The 23,827-nt window shown below is 33.2% G+C and overlaps 3 protein-coding genes across 3 annotated transcripts; 1 reads left to right on the forward strand and 2 right to left on the reverse strand.

Moving 5' to 3' along the window:
- Window positions 1-934: 934 nt before the first annotated feature.
- Window positions 935-1,811, reverse strand: LOC123892220. Its single transcript, XM_045942033.1, has 2 exons — window positions 1,695-1,811; window positions 935-1,630 (listed from the first exon to the last, which is right to left on the reverse strand). The coding sequence occupies exons 1-2, from the start codon at window positions 1,809-1,811 to the stop codon at window positions 935-937; spliced, it is 813 nt and encodes a 270-aa protein (XP_045797989.1).
- A 5,847-nt stretch (window positions 1,812-7,658) lies between these two features.
- Window positions 7,659-8,410, forward strand: LOC123889883 (ethylene-responsive transcription factor 3-like). Its single transcript, XM_045939392.1, has one exon. It carries the CDS (start codon window positions 7,788-7,790, stop codon window positions 8,217-8,219), a length of 432 nt encoding a protein of 143 aa, XP_045795348.1. The 5' UTR covers window positions 7,659-7,787; the 3' UTR covers window positions 8,220-8,410.
- A 5,507-nt stretch (window positions 8,411-13,917) lies between these two features.
- Window positions 13,918-19,612, reverse strand: LOC123888751 (ubiquitin-activating enzyme E1 1-like). The gene is made up of 7 exons (XM_045937908.1): window positions 19,477-19,612; window positions 18,762-19,095; window positions 17,753-17,970; window positions 16,425-17,219; window positions 15,477-16,345; window positions 14,960-15,392; window positions 13,918-14,714 (listed from the first exon to the last, which is right to left on the reverse strand). The coding sequence occupies exons 2-7, from the start codon at window positions 19,084-19,086 to the stop codon at window positions 14,115-14,117; spliced, it is 3,240 nt and encodes a 1,079-aa protein (XP_045793864.1). The 5' UTR covers window positions 19,087-19,095; window positions 19,477-19,612; the 3' UTR covers window positions 13,918-14,114.
- Between the last annotated feature and the right edge of the window lie 4,215 nt (window positions 19,613-23,827).

A 23,827-nucleotide genomic window follows, 5' to 3' on the forward strand; every position in this document is an offset into this window, starting at 1 on the left:
CAAAGTCATTAAGTTTGATTTAGTGGTGAGAAATTTGTGTCGTATACATGAGGTCATAGATTCGATCCTTGTTACCAACAATGTAAACTAAAAAAAAATACTTTAATTTTTTTTTTTTAGTTTTCACCATCGGTATCTAGTCCAGTTTTGGTATCAAGTGGTTTCAGCCCCTTATCGATCTCAGTTACGGAAAATCGAGTTGTAATCTTTCCTATTAAGTCTAGTGTCAATTACCACTAGACCAATTGATTAATTTATCTCTATTTTGTTGCTACAATATCTTATCTTGATTTCTTATGAATAATTATTTTTTTTGACAAAATGGAAATGAATAAATTATAGGAGTATATATATTCATTGAAGAGGGATAAAATAAAATTAACTATGGAGTGTCTGTGTGTATCCCAGGTAACACACCTCCAGGCTCCAGCCTCCAGCCTCCAGCCTCCAGCCTCCAGGGCAACACACATTGACGTATATGAAATATGAAGAAAAAAAATTAATACGAAGTATGTACTAATGTACATGAGATGAGGTGATACGTACAAAAATGACAAGTGGGCTCGTATGAGTGTATTAATTTTATCTTGAATTACAATAAATTTTTATTTTTAACCAAACAAACTTAATGCATTTCATTAATCACCAAAAGTTCAATACATGAAGAAATAATTTCAAATCTATAGAAACTAGTCCAAGAATTGGCCGCCCAAGCTAGCTTATGCGCAACCAAATTCACTTGTCTCCTAATAAACTTAACTTCAAAGTTTGCACAAGATAACATAACAAGAATAATATCATTCACGATTGAAAGAAACTCTGAGTTGCATTGCTTCTTAGTACGAATTGCCTCAACCAGCACTTGAGAGTCACTTTCAAATTGGACTCGTTCAAAGTCTCTATGCTTAGCTTCATTCATGGCTTGCAATAATGTTCATGCTTCACCCTCCTCTGTTGATAAAACCATATGCTGCCACTTTGTGAATCCCGCCGTAAACTCACCGGAGCTATTACGGAAACAAGCACTCATTGTTGTCCCGCCCGAGTCAACAAAGAAAGCTGCATCTACATTGCATTTTAACCATTCTAAACGAGGTTTTTCCCACCGATCTGTGCTTAAAGGCGGAGCATAATGATCATCAGGACTTCGCATCTTATGAACAACAAACCACTCACTCCAATGATCAAAAGCATCCCGTCCAACTTGACTTGGAGTCCTAAGATTATCATTCCAGATTTTATCATTTCGGTTGTGCCATATACTCCAAAATAGCGAAGCCACTCTACCTATAGTTTCATAATCCTCATTCCGACACAAAGCAAATACTCTATCGGTCGCACTACCTTGCTGACACGCTGCAAAGACCATGACAGATGACAGCCCGACAGTTTGCCAGCTAGACAGAGCAGAAGCGCGGGTGAAAAAAGTGTGGACGTCGTCCTCTACCTCCTCTTCACACAAGGGGCACTGAATCTCACAGTCGACATTACGTTCAAACAATCTGCACCTTGTTGGAAGGCATCCCCTACACAAACGCCAAAAAAGACGACGTTCTTTATGTGGAGCATGCGATTTCCACATCTCTTTCCAATTACCTTCCACGTGGTATTTATCACTACGAATAATATACTGCATAAGCAACTTGTAACCAGATTTAACAGAGTAACAACCATTGCGTCCCCCCCTCTCAAACCAACTTATCCTCATAAACTGAACCAATGAGAGGTGTTGCCATATTCCTCTCTACCACATGGTATGGGAACAACATACGAATCTTGGCAATATTCCAAGCTTTATAATTATCTACCATTAAGTTTTTAACAAATAAGTTGTACACACCTTAAGGTTGAGGCGAAAGGATCCAACGTTCTCCATTCCTACGTAACCAAGGATCAGACATGACACATATCTTATCACGCCACTAATCCTCCACCTACATCCAAGTAAAAGAATCTGTCTAGCTTTCCAGATACTACGTCATGCAAAGCTAGGATTGTGACCTAAGGGAGCCTCAAATAAATTAGATCATGGGAAGTACCTTGCTTTAATAAGTTTAGCCACCAAAGTATCCGGATTTTGTATGATGTGTCATGCTTGTTTTGCTACCATAGCCAAATTGAATGCTTCAAAATTATGAAAACCCAAAACCCTTTTAGGACATGCAAGTCACTCCCATGCTAGCCAGTAGATACCTTTACTATGAGCCGTACCACCCCCCACCAAAAGATGATAATAAATTATAATTATGAAGGGTAAAAATGCACTTTAGATAAATTAATAAGGTAAAATTGAAAAGAAAAAAATGATAACCATAAGCTCAAAAATTATTTGAAATAGCGTCTGAAAAATAAACTATAAACTAATAAAATAAATTATAAGCTCATGGTGAAAAACAGTTACCAAAACGTCTTTTTTTATCATAAGTTCAAAACTCGACCTTGCCAAATGGAGCTTAAGTTTACATAAAAATAACCTGTAAAAAAAAACTTGTTTAAGGTTTTTCTTAAAAATAAAAATAAACTGATAAATGTAATTTAAAAGTTTTTAATTTAAGAAATGTAAAAATATATTTTTATACAAAGAAAAAAAATTAGGAGGGTATGAGTATTCTCACTATCCACCCCCATATTTTGAATCCAGAAAAAATCGAACCAAAACTCAATCAATTTGAATTTCTTTATTAAGATCGGATTGAATTTGGATAGGTAAAATGTAGGTACATGTTGGGTCTTGAGGGGGTCCGGGGATCATCACATCGGGCCTTGAACAATTATATAAGTGAGTTGGACACCACACTTTAACCCAAAACCTTAAGGTGTTAGGTTTATGGGTCCTCTCCCTTATAAACCATTCAACATTCACTGTTTCATCCGATGTGGGACTCAACTACACTTGAAATACCAACAGTACACAAGTTTTGTTGTTATGCCCGTAGGATGTGTCATACCGGAGACGACTCTATAAAACTGGTGGGTGTGCTACTAGAAAAAAGGTAGGTCTATAGACTAACTTGCTAATGAGTTGAGGCGGGTCTAGTGACTCTTTTGTCGAGTCCAACAGGTATTCAAATTATATCCATGGTGAACCTCTCATTACTCGTTATTGCTTACTCCAAAATTTAATTAATAATTATATAGTCAATGCTAACAAGGGCCTTGAGGTATTAATTAAGGAAGTAAAAAAAGATAAATTTTATATTAAAAAGAACATTTTCGATATTTCAAAAAGATGAAACACCTCCGAGACCATTTTACTAGTATATTAGTTAGCATTTTCCATAATTTTATTATTAATGCCACACTTTCACGGGTGACACGTTATAAATGTTGTATGCTGAAAAATGTGATACATCACTCACCATAATGCGGATATTATTGAAGTATTAAACAATATGATCGTTACCATTTTTTTAGGCTTAAATGCAATTTTACTCCCTATTTTGAATAAATCGGAATTTTATCCCCTATTTTAAAATTCGAAATTTTACCACCCTATTTTAATTTTTTTTGGATTTTGCCCCCCAAAATTCTGCACAAAATCTGCTTTTGAGCCCCAACTTCAAAGTTTCGCACAAAATTCAATTTTGATCAATAATTCACCAAACCGGTACCAAAATGACCGTAATCGAGTTAGCTTCCATAGAATTAAGTCCAACTAAATTTGAAAATACAGAGGGAGAGTATTTTTTTAAGTAACTTTTTATCTACTAAACAATATATAGGAGTATAGTGTTGTAGAGTTTAATCATGTTCGTTATTCTCATAACTTATTTTAAAATGAGTAATAATTTTTTATTATTGACATATAAGATATGTTTATCTCAACAACTGTATTCCCTTCGGCCTCATATGTAAGTAAAAATAGTTTTTTTAGATTCATTGAAAAAATGATGTATTTAGTCTATATTTTAGACTAAATACATTCATTTTTCAATGAATCTAAAAAAGTTATTTTTGCTTACATATGAGGCCGGAGGGAGTATAATTAATTAAAGGGTCATGTTAACTTGTGTCCTAAGGGCACATGTTAAGCTACCCAAAAATATAAAATATATCATTTAATGATACAAAGAATTTAATGTTTAGAGAATTGAATATACCACAAGTTCAATAAATTTTTTTCACATTTATCTTGTCAGGGCACATGTTAACATTCTTCTTAATTAAATATATTAACAATTAAAGTTATAAATTGACATATGTGTAATGATCAATTATGATTTTTGGAATCGATGGAGCAATATGTACTTGTATGAAGTTATGATGAGTGAGAGGGTTACCAAGGGAGCCATTAATGCCATCAAGGACATTGACCTAGCGCTGAAGACTATATAAACAAACTTTTTCAACTTCACAAATGTACATTATCTTTCTCTCTGAAAACCTCCCTCCACACTTAACTGACTTGAGCGTCAGAGTATTTGTAGGTACACAACCCATTTTCCCTTCACCGGGGTTTGGAACGGAGCAACACTGAACACGATCATTCTTCTGATAAAATAATATCAGTTGTATATTGACATATGTACGGTGATAACTACGACAATTATTTTGGAATCAACGGATGAAGAAAGCAAAGCAGCAAAATTAGACGTGTTGAAATGAAATGATGAGGTGGGCAGACCAGACCTGATATGGAAGGGTTACCACTGGATTCCTTTATTGCGGTCTTTACCAAAACAAATCATAATCCATGCCAAACGGACGGTGGTAGCTGCAATGCTACACCCTATTAATGCTAATGCTACTGCTATGCCTTTCCTCTATCGTGTTAAATATACTAACAAACTCAAAATCCAAATCCTAATTCCTAACCCACAACATTGTTCAATACGGGGGAAGAAATCCTCTCATCATTAAATTTTGGTTTAATTAGTAAAATGGTCCCTTAAAGATATTTTTGGTTTCAGATTGATCCCTTAAAGAAAAAAAGGTCCAAATAGGTCCCTTAAAGAAAAAAAAGTCCGAATAGGTCCCTTAAAGACATCTCCGTTAATCAGTTTGGTCCCTAAAAAGAGGTCTAAATAGGACCAAACTGATTAACGGAGATGTCTTTAAGGGACCTATTCGGACTTTTTTTTCTTTAAGGGACCTATTTGGACCTTTTTTTCTTTAAGGACCAATCTGAAACCAAAAATGTCTTTAAGGGACCATTTTACTAATTAAGCCTTAAATTTTTCTCCAATAAAATTTTGACCATTAATATTTTTTCTGGAAGGTAAGATTACTCATTACAAATTTATTGAAGGGCATAATGGATGAGCATTTAGCACTACACTCTCTTCCGTCAAATTATATAAGTTGCTATAAAAAATTGTTTTTAAGTCATTTAACTATACACGACGAGGGCACTCAGAATTTATTTCAATCGTTAATGAGATTATTCTTGTTATGTTATCATGTGTGAACTTTGAAGTTAAGTTTATTAGGAGACAAGTGAATTCGGTTGCTCATACTTTATCTAGGGCGGTCAATTCTTGGACTAATTTTCATAGATTTGAGATTATTCCTTCATGTATTGAACTTTTGATAAGTAATGAAATACAGTAAGTTTGTTTGGTTCAAAAAAAAAGTCATTTAACAATACAAATGAGTTTATGTGTGTGAGTTTATGATGTCTTATCGTTTAATCTATGTAAAAAAAAAAAAAAATTCAAATGAAAATAGTAAGTTTTATGAAAATTTATGGAGTCGAAGCATTGGATATTTTTTTTGGTGTAAAACTGAGGATACCCAATTTACACCAAATTTTATTTCATGTTTCTAATATTTTTTGAATAGATAAACCCATTAACTTCTTATTTTCATTGTCTTGTTAACTTAATACAAATATTTTATGATATATTATGAACTTTCTAGTAATAATAATTTATATCACTCAATAGATAAATATTTTAGCTACATAAAATATTCTTTAATTTAATTATTTTTATATTGTCTTTATGAGTTTTTAATTAATAAACTTTTATTAAAAAATGTGAAGGGGTAGCCGCCGACTCGCCAACCCATCATAAAATGGGGCAGGATGAGATATTCAACCCACTATCTTTATACTCTCTCGTCCCAATTTGATTGACACAGTTGACTGTTGTGCACTATTCACATTTATTGTTTTGGCCTTATTTTCCTACTAATAAACAAAAATAAAGATTAGCATATAAGATGTTGTTGATTCGTCTCGATGAGTATTTTCAAAATATCAAAAAATTTTAATTTTTACTATTATACAATTAAAAATATTAATCGTCAAAGTTATGCATCGGCATGCGTGAAACAGTCAACTTGTCAATCAAATTGAGAAGGAGAGAGTATTGTCTTTAGTTGTCTCTTGTGAGAATTTCACTCAATTCACTGCGGTGGCCATCTTAGCCTTTCAAATTTATTTTTAATTGAATAAACAACAAACAAACAAAAAAAAATGAATGGTCAAGATTGCAATGGAGAAAAATTTCATGGGAGACAATCCTTTCCCACCATTTTAGCGAGTTAATGGCAAGGTGAGTTGGCCCGTTTTGTCATCCTATTAAAAAGTTCAAAATTTATGATTTCTATCACAAACATTTATTTTTTGCTTCTTTAAGAGCATATACAATGGAGAAGTTCAATTTTTGCGATATAAGCTTGACTCGGTTGATAGAAACACTGCATTATATATGTAGGGGTTGAAGTTCGAACCCCGAACATTTCACTTATCCATCTTAAATATAAAATTTCTATCACTAGACTACTTGACAAAAATAAAATAAAATAGATTTTATACGCACACACCACTAATTTCTTTTTCTTTCTTTCTTATAATAATACTTAATAAACACTCAATTTCTTCAAATAAACATCTCATAACAACTTACTAAATAAGATTTACTAATAACTTTATGTATTTATATTTCAACTTTTTAATATTATAAAGTATGTGACCCACAAAGACAGGAGAGCCATGGGGGCTTATTGAACAAAATATCAAGACAAATGTAGATTTTCTTCAATATTTTTTTTCTGATGTATGAATCTTTCTCTCTTATTTTTTATTTTGAACTATGAAGATGTCATTCAACCTCTCTTATCAGTTATCACCAAAAAATCCAAAATCCTATAAAAAAAAATTGCCAACTAGTATCTTGAAGACATGAATTACAAAAATTAAATATGATAAATAAGTCTTTTTTTTTTTGGTACATTGATAAATAAGTCTTTAAATTCATGTATTATATTCTTTAAAAATATAAAAAATATTTCTTCAATATAAAATTTATTTCTTTTATTTTTTTTTAACTAATACTATATCTCAGAATCACTAATTAACATTAGAAAAAAAATGAAGAAATACTAGTAATACTAATGAAAAATAAAATAAGGAGACGGTCCTAAATCATGATATATCGAAACCAATAACGTTTGGATGAGATGACACTAATCTCATATAAATTAATCTAGATCTTGAATTCGATTTTTAACTTGAACATACGTCATCAACCTTCTCAGAGAAAATTTACAGCTCATTTAAATTTGAAAAATTAAAAAATTAATCTCTATAATTACAAGCAGAATATTCGGTTTGCACCAACAAAAAAATCCAAATGTAGTCACAAAAGTAGTAAATGGGTGAATACCACCCGAAAGAAAACCTGTCGGCGTAAACACAAACTGTCCCCATCTCTATTTATATCCATTCTCTCCCACGCACAAAAAACCATTATTCAATTTCATTTCAACCCCTTCCCTCTCTCCATTATTGTTATTGTTATTCATTCACACACTTCCCCATACACACTTTTACCCTTTTACCCATGCTTCCTACTGATTCTCCGGCACCGTCCAACCAACATTTCAGAGGAGTTCGTAAGCGTCCATGGGGGCGTTTCGCCGCCGAGATCCGCGATCCATGGAAAAAAACTCGCAAATGGCTCGGCACCTTCGACACCGCCGAAGAAGCCGCTAGAGCTTACGATGACGCCGCCAGAGCTCTCCGTGGACCAAAAGCAAAAACCAACTTCTCTTACTTCGTTGCTCCTACTATTCTTCCACTTTCTCAGCCTCACGACGGTGGTAATGGAAGACCGGTTGAGTTTTGGGGTCCGCCGGTTTATTTTACCGCCGGTGCTCCGGTGAGATCGGAGTATAAGGGTTATAAGTTGGAGAATATTGTGGTGAGTAAGGAGGAGGTGGAGGAGAAGAAGCCGTTTTTGTTTGATCTTAACTTGCCGGCGCCGCTTGTTTGAAGAACTCGCCGGCGGTTAGTGTCGGTTTGGACGGCGATGAGGACAGGACATATAGTAGTGGTTTAATTTTGTTTTGTTTTGTTTTTAATGAAGGATTAATTAGGATAAGGATTAAGGATTTGGTTTTTATTAATAACTTTTTTGATGTTGTGAACTTTGTTACTAGTAATGTACAGTTTTGTTTGGAAGCATGTTTTATTGTTTACAACTATTTTTGTCGTTTATTGCTGCTTCCTTAGAAATTCTGTTAGTACCTAATAATAATGTTGCATTTGCAATGTGAAGAACTTAGGGTAATTTTGTTTTCATATGAGAAAATTGATTTTGATTTCATAGAAGAAGTACTAGTACTAGTATAGTAGTATTGACGAGAGAATCCCAGAAAATTTATGTAGCGTGTGCGCAAGTTAAAATAACTACTCCTGGTACTAGTATTTGACCAGTCATACGGCAGGCTGGAAAACACAAGGTCCAGTGTCCATCTAAACCATTCATTTCTTTATTTATTTAAATTTAAAGCTGCTGTAGTAAAAATGAATGGTATGGATTTCACTGTCACATAATGTGACTGGAGATAAGCCGATCCCACAAGTAGCATACCCAATCAAAGAGGATTTGGATTCCCTTCAACTAGGGCTCAGCACGTGTCGGATTCGAGCTAAAAATTATCAAATCGATAAAAATTGCAACATCTTAATTTGGATTCAATTGGCCAATTTGGACCGTCTATATTTTCGGTTAGTTTGCTATAGATCATGAATTCGATCATCAACTCCATTATAAACTAAAAAAATAAAACTAAATGAGTGGTTAAGATCAAACTAAGGATGAACAATATGAAAGAATGGTTAAAAGAGTATCCATATCTCATCAAGGAGCAATACAGTAGACTTTTGTATAAGATTATAAATAGAGAGTAGTTTGTCCAAGAACTCAAATTCTAGACATGTGATTTGACAAAGAAAGATTTGGTCTAATATCTCAGTGATTCTAACAAATGTAACCATGATTTCAACAAATGTGTTCTAATTTCATATAATATCACGATTATTAATCTTACACGTGTGTCTAAATTGTTCTTTTTGCAAATAATGAAAACTCATCTTACACGTTTTGAATCAAAGTACTCCCTCCAGTCCTTAATATAAGAAAATTTCCACTTTTTAGGTTCATAAAATGATTGATCTATTTAGTCTAAAAAATGGACTAATACATCAATCATTCCATGTATCTAGAAAACAAAAGTTTTACAATAAATTCATTAAATTGAACTAGAATGAGACAAGATAATCCAAGAAAAAAAAAATCATAGAAATAAAACATTTTAAAAGCAACTTTCAGACTAATAACATAATTTTTATATTGGCCACTAAATAATTATCACCTAATTAAAATTCCGTACAAGAAAAACGAAATGATATTAAATCATGGCAATAGGTATATCATATTGATACCACACTTTTCTTAGTCATGTGTGTATCAAGAAAATAACATATCAACATCATCAACATAAATATATATTTGGCAAAATTACACTACATGTTCTTTATCTTATTTTTTTGTAACAATTTGGTCCTTTATTTTTTTTTTTGTAATAATTTGATCCTTTATCTTTTTTTTGTAACACTTTGGTCCTTATCTTATTTATTTATAAAAAATAAAGGACCAAAGTGTTACAAATAAAAAAAGATAAAGGACCAAACTGTTACAAAAAAGGGACTAAAGTGTTACAAATAAAAAAAATAAAGGATTAAAGTGTTACAAACAAAAGATCAAGGACCAAAGTGTTACAAAAAAAAGATAAAGGACCAAAGTGTTACAAAAAAATAAGATAAAGGACCTGTAATGTAATTTTGCTTATACTTTTTTGTCAGTTCTCAATTTCTCTAATGCCTCAAAGTCGGAGAAAATATATGGTCCATAAGAGACCATAATATCTCAGCTCCAAAGTACTAGTAGTGTTGATCACGATAAAATGATTACATCAACTCTAAGCACTAAATTTTCATACATAACACCTCAATTTAAAAATAGTGTTGACCGACGACACATCGACCTCATGAACTTATTCAACTATACTCTCTACCACACTATAATCATGTCAAATAAAGTCACGCCGATGAGATATGATTATTATGAATAGAAAAAATTACACAAGGATCCTTTATCTTATTTATTTGTAACACTTTAGTCTTTATTATTTTTTTTCTTGGCAAAATTACATAAAATGGGGAATATTAATCAAATCCCCGCGCTCTTCATTCTTCAAGTTCAAAAACCCAGTCACCTTTTTCTGCTTGGCAACTAGGAACTAAGGTAGGAGATGATACTTTGGTTAGCATTATTGCATCTTTAATACAACAAATGCAGTAGATATTATTGCATGGAAATTAATTACAACAACCCTTAGGCCTTGCTATAGAGCTGGATAATCAGGACTTATCCGTGGCTTGGTCATTTAACCAGTGGCGGAGCCAGGACTCCTGACCAGGGGGTGCAGATGTTCAAACTCAAACGATTGAAACTATACATACTGCGCTCTAATTGATATTAACCCAATTAGCTAAATGAGTTAGCGTGTTGATCCAATTTAGTGAGTAATTAATAAAATTGCACGAGTAAATTTAGGTGGTATAATTATTTTTTTGTGTTAGTTCTCCGATTTTAGGGTAAGAAAATTTGGTAATTCAGAATTCGTCTAAAAACTAAGTAAGATCTAGCAAGTTTCGTCCAAAATATTGAACTTAATTCTTTCGAATGATTAGTCTTTTGAATTAATAATCACTTGATCCCAATCATTTAATTTAGGTGGTATAATTATTATTTTTGTAATAGATGGTATAATTATTATTATTTTTATAAGAGGTGGTGGTGGTATAATTATTTATTTAGTGGTATAATCACTTGAGCTCAATGTCCAAAAGTGGTATCTCTAAAGTGACATAGAAAAAAATAAGCCCAAACCCATAACAAAATATATACAACCCTAAATTTGTGCCATATTATCATTCATCTAAAGCAAGCCGCCGCTTCTTCATTCTTAATTTCATATTCTTCTTCCTGTGTGTGCTCTATTTTGCTGAGAGGTAATGCTTTGATTTTTATTCATTTTTTTCCCCTTTTTTCTTGTGACTGTGTCTTAGGAGTGGTTCATCGGTGCAACACTATTTTTTCAGTGGGTGCATAGTACACAAAATACAATATAGTATATACAAAATTTCAAATTTCAGGGTGTGCAGCTGCACCCCCTCAACTGTGAGTGGCTCCGCCCCTGCATTTAACTCTTTGTGCCCCACGTTCCAAAATAAAAATACCTGGACCGGGCGTGGATGTAAAGATTTTACCAAGGCCCAACAAGAAGTGACCCAATATAATCCAATCCACAATTCAAAATAATGCAAGGCGGGACAAGCTGTGATGGCGCCAACATTTTGAAATTGTGGCGATAAGCAGAAGAAAATATCTCCTCTCCATGATCTTCCACTTTGATGACTCTTGAGGAAGAAGATAGCAACCACCCACCATGATCCACCGTGACAGAGAATAAGGAGGAAAGTAACCACCCCCCAAGAAAGCCATTCACGGAGGAAGGAGGAGGTGGCCGAAAAACAGGGTAGTGGAGCTTGGAGAAGAAGGAAAGAAACTCTATAAATAGCATTGATCATTCATGGTCACATATATTTCTTTTTTTTTTTTTACTCTCAAACACATGGACCTTTCTTTGGTCTAAGCTTATGTAACATTATTTAATCCAATATCAATAATACAACCCCCTTTGAGTGTTCACCAGAACAATACCCTATTCGGATTCTAAAAACCGAGCATATAATTTGCATGTTTGGAATCTAGAATCTGAACGCCCCCATACATATATGAAATTAAAGTAATTTTTACGTTAGAATTCTAGAATCTAAAACCTGTTTTTATTAAGACTATTCTTTTAGTTAAATTGTTTATATTGTTTCAAGAGTAATATAGATGAACCTCGTGATGCTTCCGATGATACAAGTCAAACATTGTAGTTAAAGTTGTGGATCCTTTCACTGATGCAAAATCATACCTTGTAGTTTCAGCAATCCCATCAGTGGGTTGATCTACGACCTTTAGTGTAATGTCTGACTTTACATCAGCAAAAAAATTAAATGAGAAGCATCCATATGTTAAACAACACAAACAACTTAAAAAACACAACTACTCCCTCCGGTCCTTTTTATAAGGAACACTTAGGGCAAAAAATTTGGTCCTTTTTATAAGAAACTTTGACCAATTTTTAAATGTTTTAAATGTTCAATTTCACTTATGCCCTTATTTATTATGAGAGAGAATTTAAAAATAAGTAAGTTAGTTGAATAAAGAGTAATTAAATAAGGGTATACATGAAATAAATTTAAATTTATAAGAGTATTAAATGAAAATAACTATGTTGTTTCAAAAAAAAAATGAAAATAACTATGTTAAATGTGTTTCATTGGTCTGTGTGATTTTTTCAAAGTGTTCCTTATAAAAAGGACCGGAGGGAGTATATCATTAAAAACATGTTTCAAAATTTAGTATTCGAATATGTAAAATTCTAAAATTTAAGAGGGTTTTGAACCATGTATAAAGATCGTTTAAATTCTAGAATCTAAACATGTAAAATAAAGTTCAAATTTCTAAAATCATAGCAGTATATTTTTAAAAATTTAGGGGCGTGCGACAAGCTTCTGTGGTGGTGAAAAGGAATAGTCATTACTTGATTAATGTTGACTTATATTTTGACCCATCTAGTCCATAGGGTTAAATACATTTGATAATTGTGCTTCTATTGTGTTGTTTGGGATTGTCTCCGATGACAATTCCACCCGAGGGGATAAAGTGTGGATCTCAACCTTTCAATTTCACATTTTCACTTTTTCTAATTGAACCACTAGCAACAAAAAAATATGAATGGTGAGAATTACATTGGAGAAATTTTGAAACCTTCCAATATCAGGGTCTGTATAAAATGAACCCATAAAAATATGATGCTTTCTCTCCCGACCCCATGATTCTTTTATACCCCAATATTCCAATTTTTCCCTTGTAGAAAAAATCGGTTCGCAGAAACCGAATTTTTTCTAGTGCAAATTCAGAGTAAATTTCGGAAAACCGAAATTTGTTTTCAAGGCAAAAAAAAAAAACTTTGGTTTCTACAAACCAAAGTTTTTTCAAGGATAAAATTAGAAATTCAAGGGTATAAAAGAAACACGGGTCCGTAGAGAAAACATCTAAAAAAATTGGTCCATGATGGACCAAATTTTCAATCATTAGATTAGATCATCCACCATATCTTATCATGTTCCATCCACACTAAATTTAACTCATCAACTCCATGACTCCATCTCTCTCATTGCATCTCTCTTCTCTTTCCTGTTTTCTTTCACCTTCATGCTTCCACCAACCATTTTTTTTCTGCAAACATTTTCCCTTTCATATCTCCAACTATCCCAACATTTTCACAAAATAGAAAATGCTTGGAAGACATATTACTAAAACCAACAAGTCAAAAGTTAGAAAAAATTCTTAACAAAAAAGTTTACTAAACTCATTTATTGTGATTATGCTCTAAATTTTTTGATTGTGCTGTTGATTCAAACACCTCTCCCAGAAGATTCAATGTTTAGAGGTGAATTGACTTTCATGGTTAAATTCAAAATTAGCATTACTGAACACAACCAAATAAAATATAAAACATAACAATGGAATATGTACAATAAAAAAAAATGGAAACAGGTTTTTAAAGGAAGAGCCAAAATCAATCAAAGACAATAATAACAACAGGGGTTAAGCAAGAAATATGGAGCAGTGTATCTATTATGAATATGGAGCAGAGTCAAACATGCTGTCTTTCAGCCTAAATCTAAAGATGAAATTAACCTAACGGAAATAAATGGATACTAGAGGTATATCAACATCATCATCATCTTTCTCATCCTCACATGCCACGACCACGTCCAAATGACGACGATATGAAGGAATCTCCAACCTAGCTACTTCCCTTCCAAGATCTCCAATTTTTCTGTCCATTCGCTCTTTATGACTTTTTAACATGTCATTAAAGAGCAGAGCATTACCGCATGAAATACTGTAAACTTTCAAGCCTTTATCCTTCAGCCATTGAATAAGTTCCCCGACGGTGGGATTGTTTCCCAGAGTCCATCTGTCCCAAACTGTCCAACTCATCTCTTGATGTTTGATGACCTTCGGTGGGACTGGCTCCGCCATTGAAAAGAGAGGCAATGCTAAGTTTGCAAATGTGTTTCTATAGTCTTCGACTTTGTGGCCCCCATCCAAAACTTTGTACAGCTCCAAGCAGACAAGACCAGTGGCCATGGCAGTTGAAGTTGCAATTGCAGGAATAATCCGTCCAGCAATAAACTTGGCTTTAAGCTTGTCAACCTCAGGAATGCTGTAGTTCCGAGCCCTCATGTTCGCAAACCCAGCAATCACATCCATATGGTAGTTTGTATCATCATCCTGCAGTTTTTTTAACAGAAAATCAATTTCTTAGTTATGAAAACTAATAACAAAAAGTACATCCAAATACAGAATGTGAGGTTCATAAACTCAAATGACGATCCAATAAGCAAATACAAAATCAAATCAACCAATCCAGAATTTTCAAATGTAACTACAGTCTATGAACATAAATGACAAGAATACAGAAATTTTACTATAGAGGCTACTTAGTTTGACACAACTGTAATGAAGGAAAAACATACCTTCTCAAACTGAATTGGTTTCATCCTAAATGTCGGGGTCAAATTTGTCCGGCACCTCTCTAACTTGATTAGTAGATCATTAATAACATTTGCATCATCAAAAGATGCAGTGGAGAGACTAGTGGCCTTCTCGTCTGTCACTACTTTCACACCATCCTTAGGCTGAAAGTCAGGTACAATCACCCTATCAACTGCATCAGCCACCTTCCTAGAGTTCTTAACCCAATCAGGAATTGGGATACCAAAAGTTTCTGAGCGTAAAATAGCAGCAGCCATCACAAAATTTAAATGAGTTAGATCAGAGGTCGAAAACTGCAATGGGCGAGGAAATCTTTTTGGTGCAGACCAGAAAGGAGCTCCGGTACTAGTTGCAGCATCTTCTGGAAAAGTAAAGGTCAACTGCTTCACCCGATTAGCAAAGTAATCTTCAAACCTGTAGGAAAAAATGGTTATAAATGGATAGAAATTTTTTCCACAACATCGCTAAAATAGAACACAAGCATATATAAGCACATACTTCAGTCGAGCCCATGCGATACAATCTTCAAAAGTGTCACACTTATCCCTGTCCAGACAATCAAGAACACGCTCCAAATTATCCTTTGCTTGAGCATCTCCAGCTGTCCGCATAGCATTAGTATATTCGCTTGGGTTGGACAAATATGTATTCACTTCAGCTGGAGTTTTCTCAAGCAAACCATCAAACTCTGATCGGGCCCATGTCAAGCAATGATCAATGTTGTGTGGAAATGAGTGCACAGTGCACATCGGTGCCTGTTTCTCAGGAGGATCTCTTGATGCACCATAATTTTCTGTGAGATGGGGAATGACCATCTGGGTATTGCATTTTGCTCCAAGAGTCCCAGATTCCAGAAGAGGCTTTTGGAAATAGAGGCATCTCTGATCAACATACAGTCTTGCATTCACATTGTCCAGCGCATTTATCACAACACTCAAATTTTCCCAGAAGGTATCATGAAACACATTTTCAGTTTCAGGGCTGACACGGTTTTGTAGAGCTTCAATATTAAAACTAGGATTTATAGATGCAGCAGCTGAAGCAGCAACAGTGGACTTGGCCTGACCAATATTCCAATCACGGAAGAGGAACTGTCTGCTTAGATTGCTTTTCTCTATCACATCGTCATCAGTAATTGTCAGCTTCCCCTGATTTCCACAAGAAACTCCCATAAGTGCAAGGTTTTTTAAAAATTCACATCCCAAGGCACCAGATCCAACAACAAACACTTGAGAATCCTCTAACTTCTTTTGTAACTTCCGTCCAAAAACTGAAATTTGTGCATCATAACGACTATTTACTGGTCTGAAATCATCGGGGTCCAGTGGTTCTGAAGGAAGTGATTCCACCGAATCAAAATAGAAAAACTGCATAGGAACAAAAGTTTAAACAAAGGGTATTTTAAAAGAGCAGAGAACATGATGAAACAGTTAAAAATATACTTACTTGAAAAAGTGGATGAAATTTCCCAGAGCATGCTTTGACAACCTCTTGTCCAACAATTCCACCAAACATGGCAGCCATAGGATTCAGTACAGCCCTAGCACCAAAGGCAAATTGGCGCAAAAGTTTTGGATTTATATCGTCTAGTTTATCATCACCTGAGCTGTCATTCATATTACTGGCAATGGTTATAAGCTTCTGTGCATCATCCTCTACTCCAGGAACAGGGAAGCGGCCTAACTCAGAGATGAACTTATCCAAAGCTTGAAATGCTAAGTGAAGGAGAGGTGGGCGATCAAACTTGGCAAAATCACTCAGAAGAAAATCACCTGGATCACTAAGTGCTTCCCTCAGTGGCTTAAAGTTCAATACCTTTTGTTGCTTGACTTGTGTGACAATACCACCTTTTTCATATCTACCATAATTTGTCGTGTCTTCTTCAAGGGTAAATGAATAAGCTCTAGCATTTTTAATCTTCGTTGGCCTTCCGTCATTTAATTCCTTCATGCCATGAACTTCAGAGAACACAACAAGATCTCCATCCTGAAACTCAAGCCTCTCATCATCAACACAGGATACTAGAGCAGGATTGTCGTTGCTGACAGATGCGATTATGCCAGTATGGGCATCCTCTCCATCAACATCAAAAACAGTAAACTCAGGCCCAAAATCACAGAACACAGAACCAAAAAGGCCTCTAACTTCAGTTTTAATAAAAGCAATAGGAGGTTGATGGCTGTGACAGTAATCATTGAACTCAATGGCTTTCTCAAGACTAATATCAGTAAAAACAACAGCCTACAAAAATAGCAAATAAAAAAACATTGTAAATAACACAAGCTACACTACTTATGAAAGCACAAACGGTTCGGAAAAAACTTCACAATAAATTACAGCACTATACAACAAACATTATCAGTCTTAGGTTATATATTTGTGTTTACTTCAGAATTATGCAAATCATCACAGCAGGACTTTATGGAAAGGAGCAACAAATCAATATGCAGAAAGGAGTGCTTATCAGTAGTTTTATTTTTATATGCTAGGGGAAACTAAAAAATTTTACAAACAAATTTTCTATATATCAACTGCTACTAGCCTACTAGAAGTGACAACATTTTCAGCAGCAACATTACTGTTTCAAAAACCATGGATAAATTAAAATATTCAGAAATAACAAACAAATAAACAGACAAACATATATATATATATATATATATATATATATATATATATATATATATATATATATGTCAGTGAGTGTGTGAGTGTGTGTGTGTGTGTGTGTGTGTGTGTGTGTGTGTGTGAAGAGTAGAAAGCAGGAGAGATACTTGGAAATCAGCAAGTTGCTCTTTCGTCAGCTCAGATGTTAAGCTTTGCACAACCACTGCATTGTTCAGCTCCTGCAACTTAGCAACAGAAACCAATGCTCTGTTTTTCCCAACATCATTCTCCGAAAACACAAAATTGCTAGACATATCCCATAGCTCAACAGTCCCCACATCATGTAAGGTCACAGATTTGACACCAGCAAGAATGAGATTCTTCGCTGCAGGTAGTTAAATTTATTAGAATACATAAGAAGACCAACTATTTCAGGACTAACAAAATTTGAAATTTGAACCTAAATATCACAACCTTAAAAAGAATTGTTCCACTTTCATTATGTATTTTAAAATCTTAAGTTAATCCGAACAAGATACCAGATAAATAAATGCAGCATAAATGGCCTAAGTAAACAATGTAAAATTGAAGCAATGCATGGAAGTACAATGGCAATGGCAAGGTAAATTAATGGCCTCCATTTTCCAGATGGCAGTGAAAACTAATAACCAAATCACAAAACTTACAAGCACCAATCGCATTATCTAAGAAGCAGAGAGGTTTAACCTCCAGGAAATAGAGCAGAAATAACCATTGACAGTTTTACCAAGAACCATTATAAATCATAAGTTGAACAAAAAACACAAACCAAAACTATATCTAGACATCAAGAAACTAAACTTAAAATCTACAGAAGAAACAACAATAACAATATGAAAAGCAATCAACAAAAATTCAAGATCAAAAACTACATACCAAAAGTAATGACCAAAATCCAAAACCACATAACTTATTAGCACTATAATCACATTATCTAAGTAGCAGAGAGCTAAAAGCTCCAGTTAAAGTAACCATTGAAAAAGCTTTATCAAGAACCATTACAAACCATATGGCACACAAAACTCGCAAACAACAAAAATATCCAGGCATCAAGAAACTAATCTAATTTTCATTCAAAAAACAACAATAAAAACATGAAAAGCAATCAACTAAGATTCAAGATAAAAAACTACATACCAATCTCAACGCCAAGACCCTGCATCCCAGACACAAGAACACTAGCTCCAAAAAGCTTCCGCATGGTCTCTCTACCATACACGGCCAGCTGCCGGCTATGCAAATCTTCATCAATCTCTCGCGGATTGTTATCTCCCACAGCCATAACGTAAGTTCCTTGATCAACCTCTTTCGCCTTACTACTATTGTTATTATTACTGCCACTCAAACTCCGGTCACTGTTAACGTCCGAATCCGCAGCTCCAAATGCCACAATCAGATTCTTTTTGTTCGGTAAATTATTATTCGCTGTCTCTTCTTCACACTGTCGCTTTCTAGGAAGCATAAAGATCAACTAAAAAACAACACAAAAACAAGAACACAATTAACAACAACACGATCGCAAATATTAGTAAAGGTTAACAAAACAATGACTAACAAAAACCCTAACCCTAGAGATTCATGATTAGGATTCGAACTTCCCGCCAACAATGGAAGTCGAACTTCCCGCCAACAACTTTCATTCAAAAAAAATTTAAAAAAAATATTGATTAAACCCTAAATATTTCCCATTCCCACATCCTGCATCCAGGAAATCGTGAAGTAGAAATAGCAATAGGAAAATTGAGGAATTTAGTTGGTTTGAGTTTTAGGGTACTAAAAAGCGCTATGTTTTGAATCGCCGTGGAATGGAGATCGAGTAAGAAGAATGAAATCGAGGAAGAAGAAGGAAAACCTGGTTGAGTTCGCTCGTGTTTTCGGCAGCAGCCGATGTGGAGCTCCGGCGGTGTTTTCCGGGAAGATGAGTTCAGAGAGAGTCCAAAACTAGTTTCTTCTAATACGAGAGGGCTGCATTCTGTTGTTATTTATAACTAGGGATAAACCCGTGCGTTGGTTCGATTAAAATATTTTTATAAATAAAAAATAATAATTGTGATAAGTATAATCATATATATATAGTTAAAAGATAGACATTAATTTAAAATATGATTATATTTAATATTTAAATTAAAAAAAAAACAAGTTGTTTAGAAATATGAGATTTTTCATTAATTTATATCGTAGTTTTGTTTATAATTTAATGTAATAGATCTCTTATAATATTTTAGAATCATATTTTATTTTAATAGTGTAATCGTATAAGATCTTAGTTTTCTTTATATGAATTGCAACTGTATAGTCACATGTACCACTTTGCTTTTTATTTTTGATGTATTTTTTTTCCAATAAGATCTTAGTTTGGATGTTGATTTTCTTTATAAGATCTTAGTTTATTTTTGTTATAAATGTGAATATTTTTTGTTGCCAATATATAAGTTTGGATGATGATTTCATATATATGAATTTAGGCTTAGTTATTTGGCTCAGGTAAAGAAAGTTTATTATTTTAGAAGAATTTCACATGTCATCTTATTATTTGCTTAAAAAAATGTTATATTTTTCTTACAAACATCTCACTATTTTATTTTGAGCCGTAACTTAAACATTTTTTTAACACTTTATAGAATATGTACTTATTTTATTTAAATATTTGCATTATTATTTAAATCAAATCAATAATTTTGGAATTTTTAGTGAATTTCAGATCACATGCACACATTATATGTAAAGAATGAGATTACCTAAATCACCTTATTATTTTGCATGTAATTATGTTTTAATATCTACAGTTTCTACAATTTCTAAAATTTATTTTGACGTATGAGCATCAACAATTTATATAGTTAATGATTTTTCATCTTAATCTTGAAAAATTATAACTATTTACTCTACCCCTTCACACAATTTAAGGTCTCTCAGATTTATAAAAAAGACGATTCTTGTTCTGATAATAAATTGTTTCTATTGAAGTTTATTCTCAAACATTCACCTGGTAGAATATTTATATCCCATATTTTATTGGTCAAAAATTTTCATAATGTTTTTAGCTAGCGGTTTTATTTATCTTCTTTTTACTATGCTTAATTCATTTTTTTTATCTTTCATTTTTTTTTAATGATTTTTTTTGTCCCCTCATTTTTTTTTTGTCTTTTGCTATTGAATAATTTTTATTCGGGTTTTCAGTATAGTTTAGTAATGCTTATTAGAATGCAATACTCTTTTTTTATAGAGGGGTACTTTTTTTTTTATAATATAGAGCGGTACTCTTAAATCATATTCTCAAAATATTATGCACAAAAAATTATTAGATCGAATTGTAGTCTTGCAAGATCATAAAAGCAATATAAAGGATACAATTTATAAATCCAGTAACCTGGTTACACATGAAAATTATTAGAGTTGATGTCTTGAAAGATTTTGAGAACGTATAAAAAATTGAAATTTATAAACAATAAAAGACATATATGTAAACTAATATAATTTTTTAATCATTGAATAACATAACTGATATTCAAGAGATTGACTCATCAACTACCACAAAAACCAATACTTGAAATGTAACCATCAACCCATAAGGTATTCAATGCAAAAAGTTATTTCATTCTAATAGAAGGTGAATAATATGTAACTTTTGAATAATGAATAAGAATAGTAAATGTCATTATATATACATAGTATATTTTTTATGTTGAGCATTCATATAATTTATGTATACATACTTTAGTGACGTATTTTCATTTTTTTTTTTCTTTTATAATTTTGATCCTTTTTTTATTTTAGCACCATTAATTTACATTATTTGTTACTTATTAATTTCCAATACTTCCAAGGTATGCATAGATATAATATACCATATATAAACGTAATATTATGTTACTTGCATTTTATTTTTTACAATATTTGCATTTGTTTTAAACCCATTATAATCTGCCTAGATATAATTTATGTTAGTCTCAAGACCAATGATTTGGATGATGAAATGGACACAAAATAAATTTTAGAGTAATGTTTAAATATAGCTAGAGAAAATTTTCTCTAAAGCATGCTACATAGGCAAAAATATGGAGGCTTCAAAATAACCAAGAGTAAAATACACAGCTTGTTGAAGACGAACCGTCACATACATGTTATTGGTCATATATCTAGCTCCAAAAAATGCATGTTGATTTTGACCGCACACATAACTCCATTGTAGAAAAACGTAATCCGCAATTATTAGAAGACATAATTCATAATGATTATGAATGAAAAATGTAGAACATAAAGACGGTTGTAGTTTTAGCACTTTTTTTTTTACCGGAAAGTTTTAGCACATATACAATGTAATATCCACAATATTATGAAATGAAATAATGGAAAAAGATTTGGTTAATCTAAATATATAGTGACTTCAGCTTCAATCCTATAAGAAAAGCCAATGAAAAATTTGAAGAGTATCATCAAATAGTTGTTTGAATAAAGCGATGATGATCCAAAATCAATTTTTTTTTATTATAGATAGATAGATAGATAGAAAGTTGTAGATTTGTAAAAGTTATATTATTTATTTATTCACCTAGAATAAGAAGTTGCATGAAATTTTTTAGAGGTGTCAAATCATCACAATGCTTGCTTAATAGATAGAAGATAGATAAATAGACTTGAAAATTGAAAATAAATACAATATTCTAACAATTACTTAAAGCTTGCAATTGTGTAACAAAACACTAAATGACCATTTTCAACCTGAAAAAAGATAGAGATGATTAAAAAAGTTATTAGATATGATGTCTTATAAGATCATAAGAGCAATCAAACAATTATAATTTACAAACTTAAATGAAAGACAATTATCTCATACCTATGTATATCAATTTCTTAAACATTGAGTCGCATGCTTGAGAATGTAACTATATATATATAGAAACACACACTAATGAATTTATGTAATCTTTAAAATATACTCATAACGCAAAAAAATGAGAGTTTGAAACGATGATACTTAGCTTGTTGAAGTTCCTTTGAGCAAGAAACACATTTCAGTACAAAGAGGTTGATAGATTAAAGAATGAACACACAAAATGAGTATTACAATTGCATGATGTGAGAAAGTGAATAGGTTATTGCACATTTATACATGATACTACTCAACTACAAATATGTTTAATTTTGTAAACGTTTTTTATATATGAAAAGTTGTGCTCTTTCAAGTTCTAGAGGATTAACACAATCATAAATTTTTTTTTTGAAAAAGCTAAAATGAGATATATATTAACTGAAGAAAAACAGCCTCCTCAGCACAAGGTGTGCCAAGATAGACTACCAAAGTTTACAATGGGACCAAGAAAGAAATACAACAATCAAAATCATACAAGGCTCAAACATAACAAAGGATTAGACCACCAGCTATGATAGTTTAAAACTAGAGTAACACTCGTCGTCTTCAACCACCTATAGGAAAAAAGCTTGATCTTGTCCAATAACTGAATAAGAGTACTGGTTGAGCCTGTAAACAGTCTGTGATTTCTTTCTGTCCAAATAACCCACACGCTAGCAAGCCAAATCAGTTGCAGAAAAGACCGACGCGCTCGAGATCCACCAGCTAAATGAGTGAACTGAACGAAATGATCCCGGATAGTAGTAGAACTCGTCGATGGAATGTCAATCCAAGTGCACACTAAAGCCCAAAGAGAACCAAAACAGCTACAAGAGATAAATAAGTGATGAACTGACTCTGTCTCCCCACATCCAGAAACACATAAATGTGCTGCAGAAGATAAAATGCCACGAGAAATCAGGTTGGATTTTGTAGGCAACCTGTCCCGCAATAATCGCCACGCAAATATGGAAACCTTCAATGGAACCTGAGAATGCCAAATGAGGTGCTCCGCATCATCCATAGTGATCGAGTCAAGAGTAGTCAAAAGCTCATAAGCTCCCCGGACAGTGTAACCTGTATCAGGATCTGGCTGCCACTGCCACCTATCTGTAATCTGAGCCTGCAATGAAATGTTAGAAAGTAAAGTCTGACACTCCCCCAACAACTCCTCCTCCCATGCCCTCAACTGCCTCCGCCACACCCACGCTGCCCCATCTAACCCCCAGCCTAAAGTGAACATCTCAGCCACCGTAAACGACTTAGTCTCTGACAAAACATACAGACGACCAAATCGCTCACATAAAGGAGTCTCGTCTAACCAGGGATCTGTCCAAAAATGAGTATCAGA

The sequence above is a fragment of the Trifolium pratense genome, linkage group LG6, assembly GCF_020283565.1.
Source record: "Trifolium pratense cultivar HEN17-A07 linkage group LG6, ARS_RC_1.1, whole genome shotgun sequence".
NCBI lineage: Eukaryota > Viridiplantae > Streptophyta > Magnoliopsida > Fabales > Fabaceae > Trifolium > Trifolium pratense.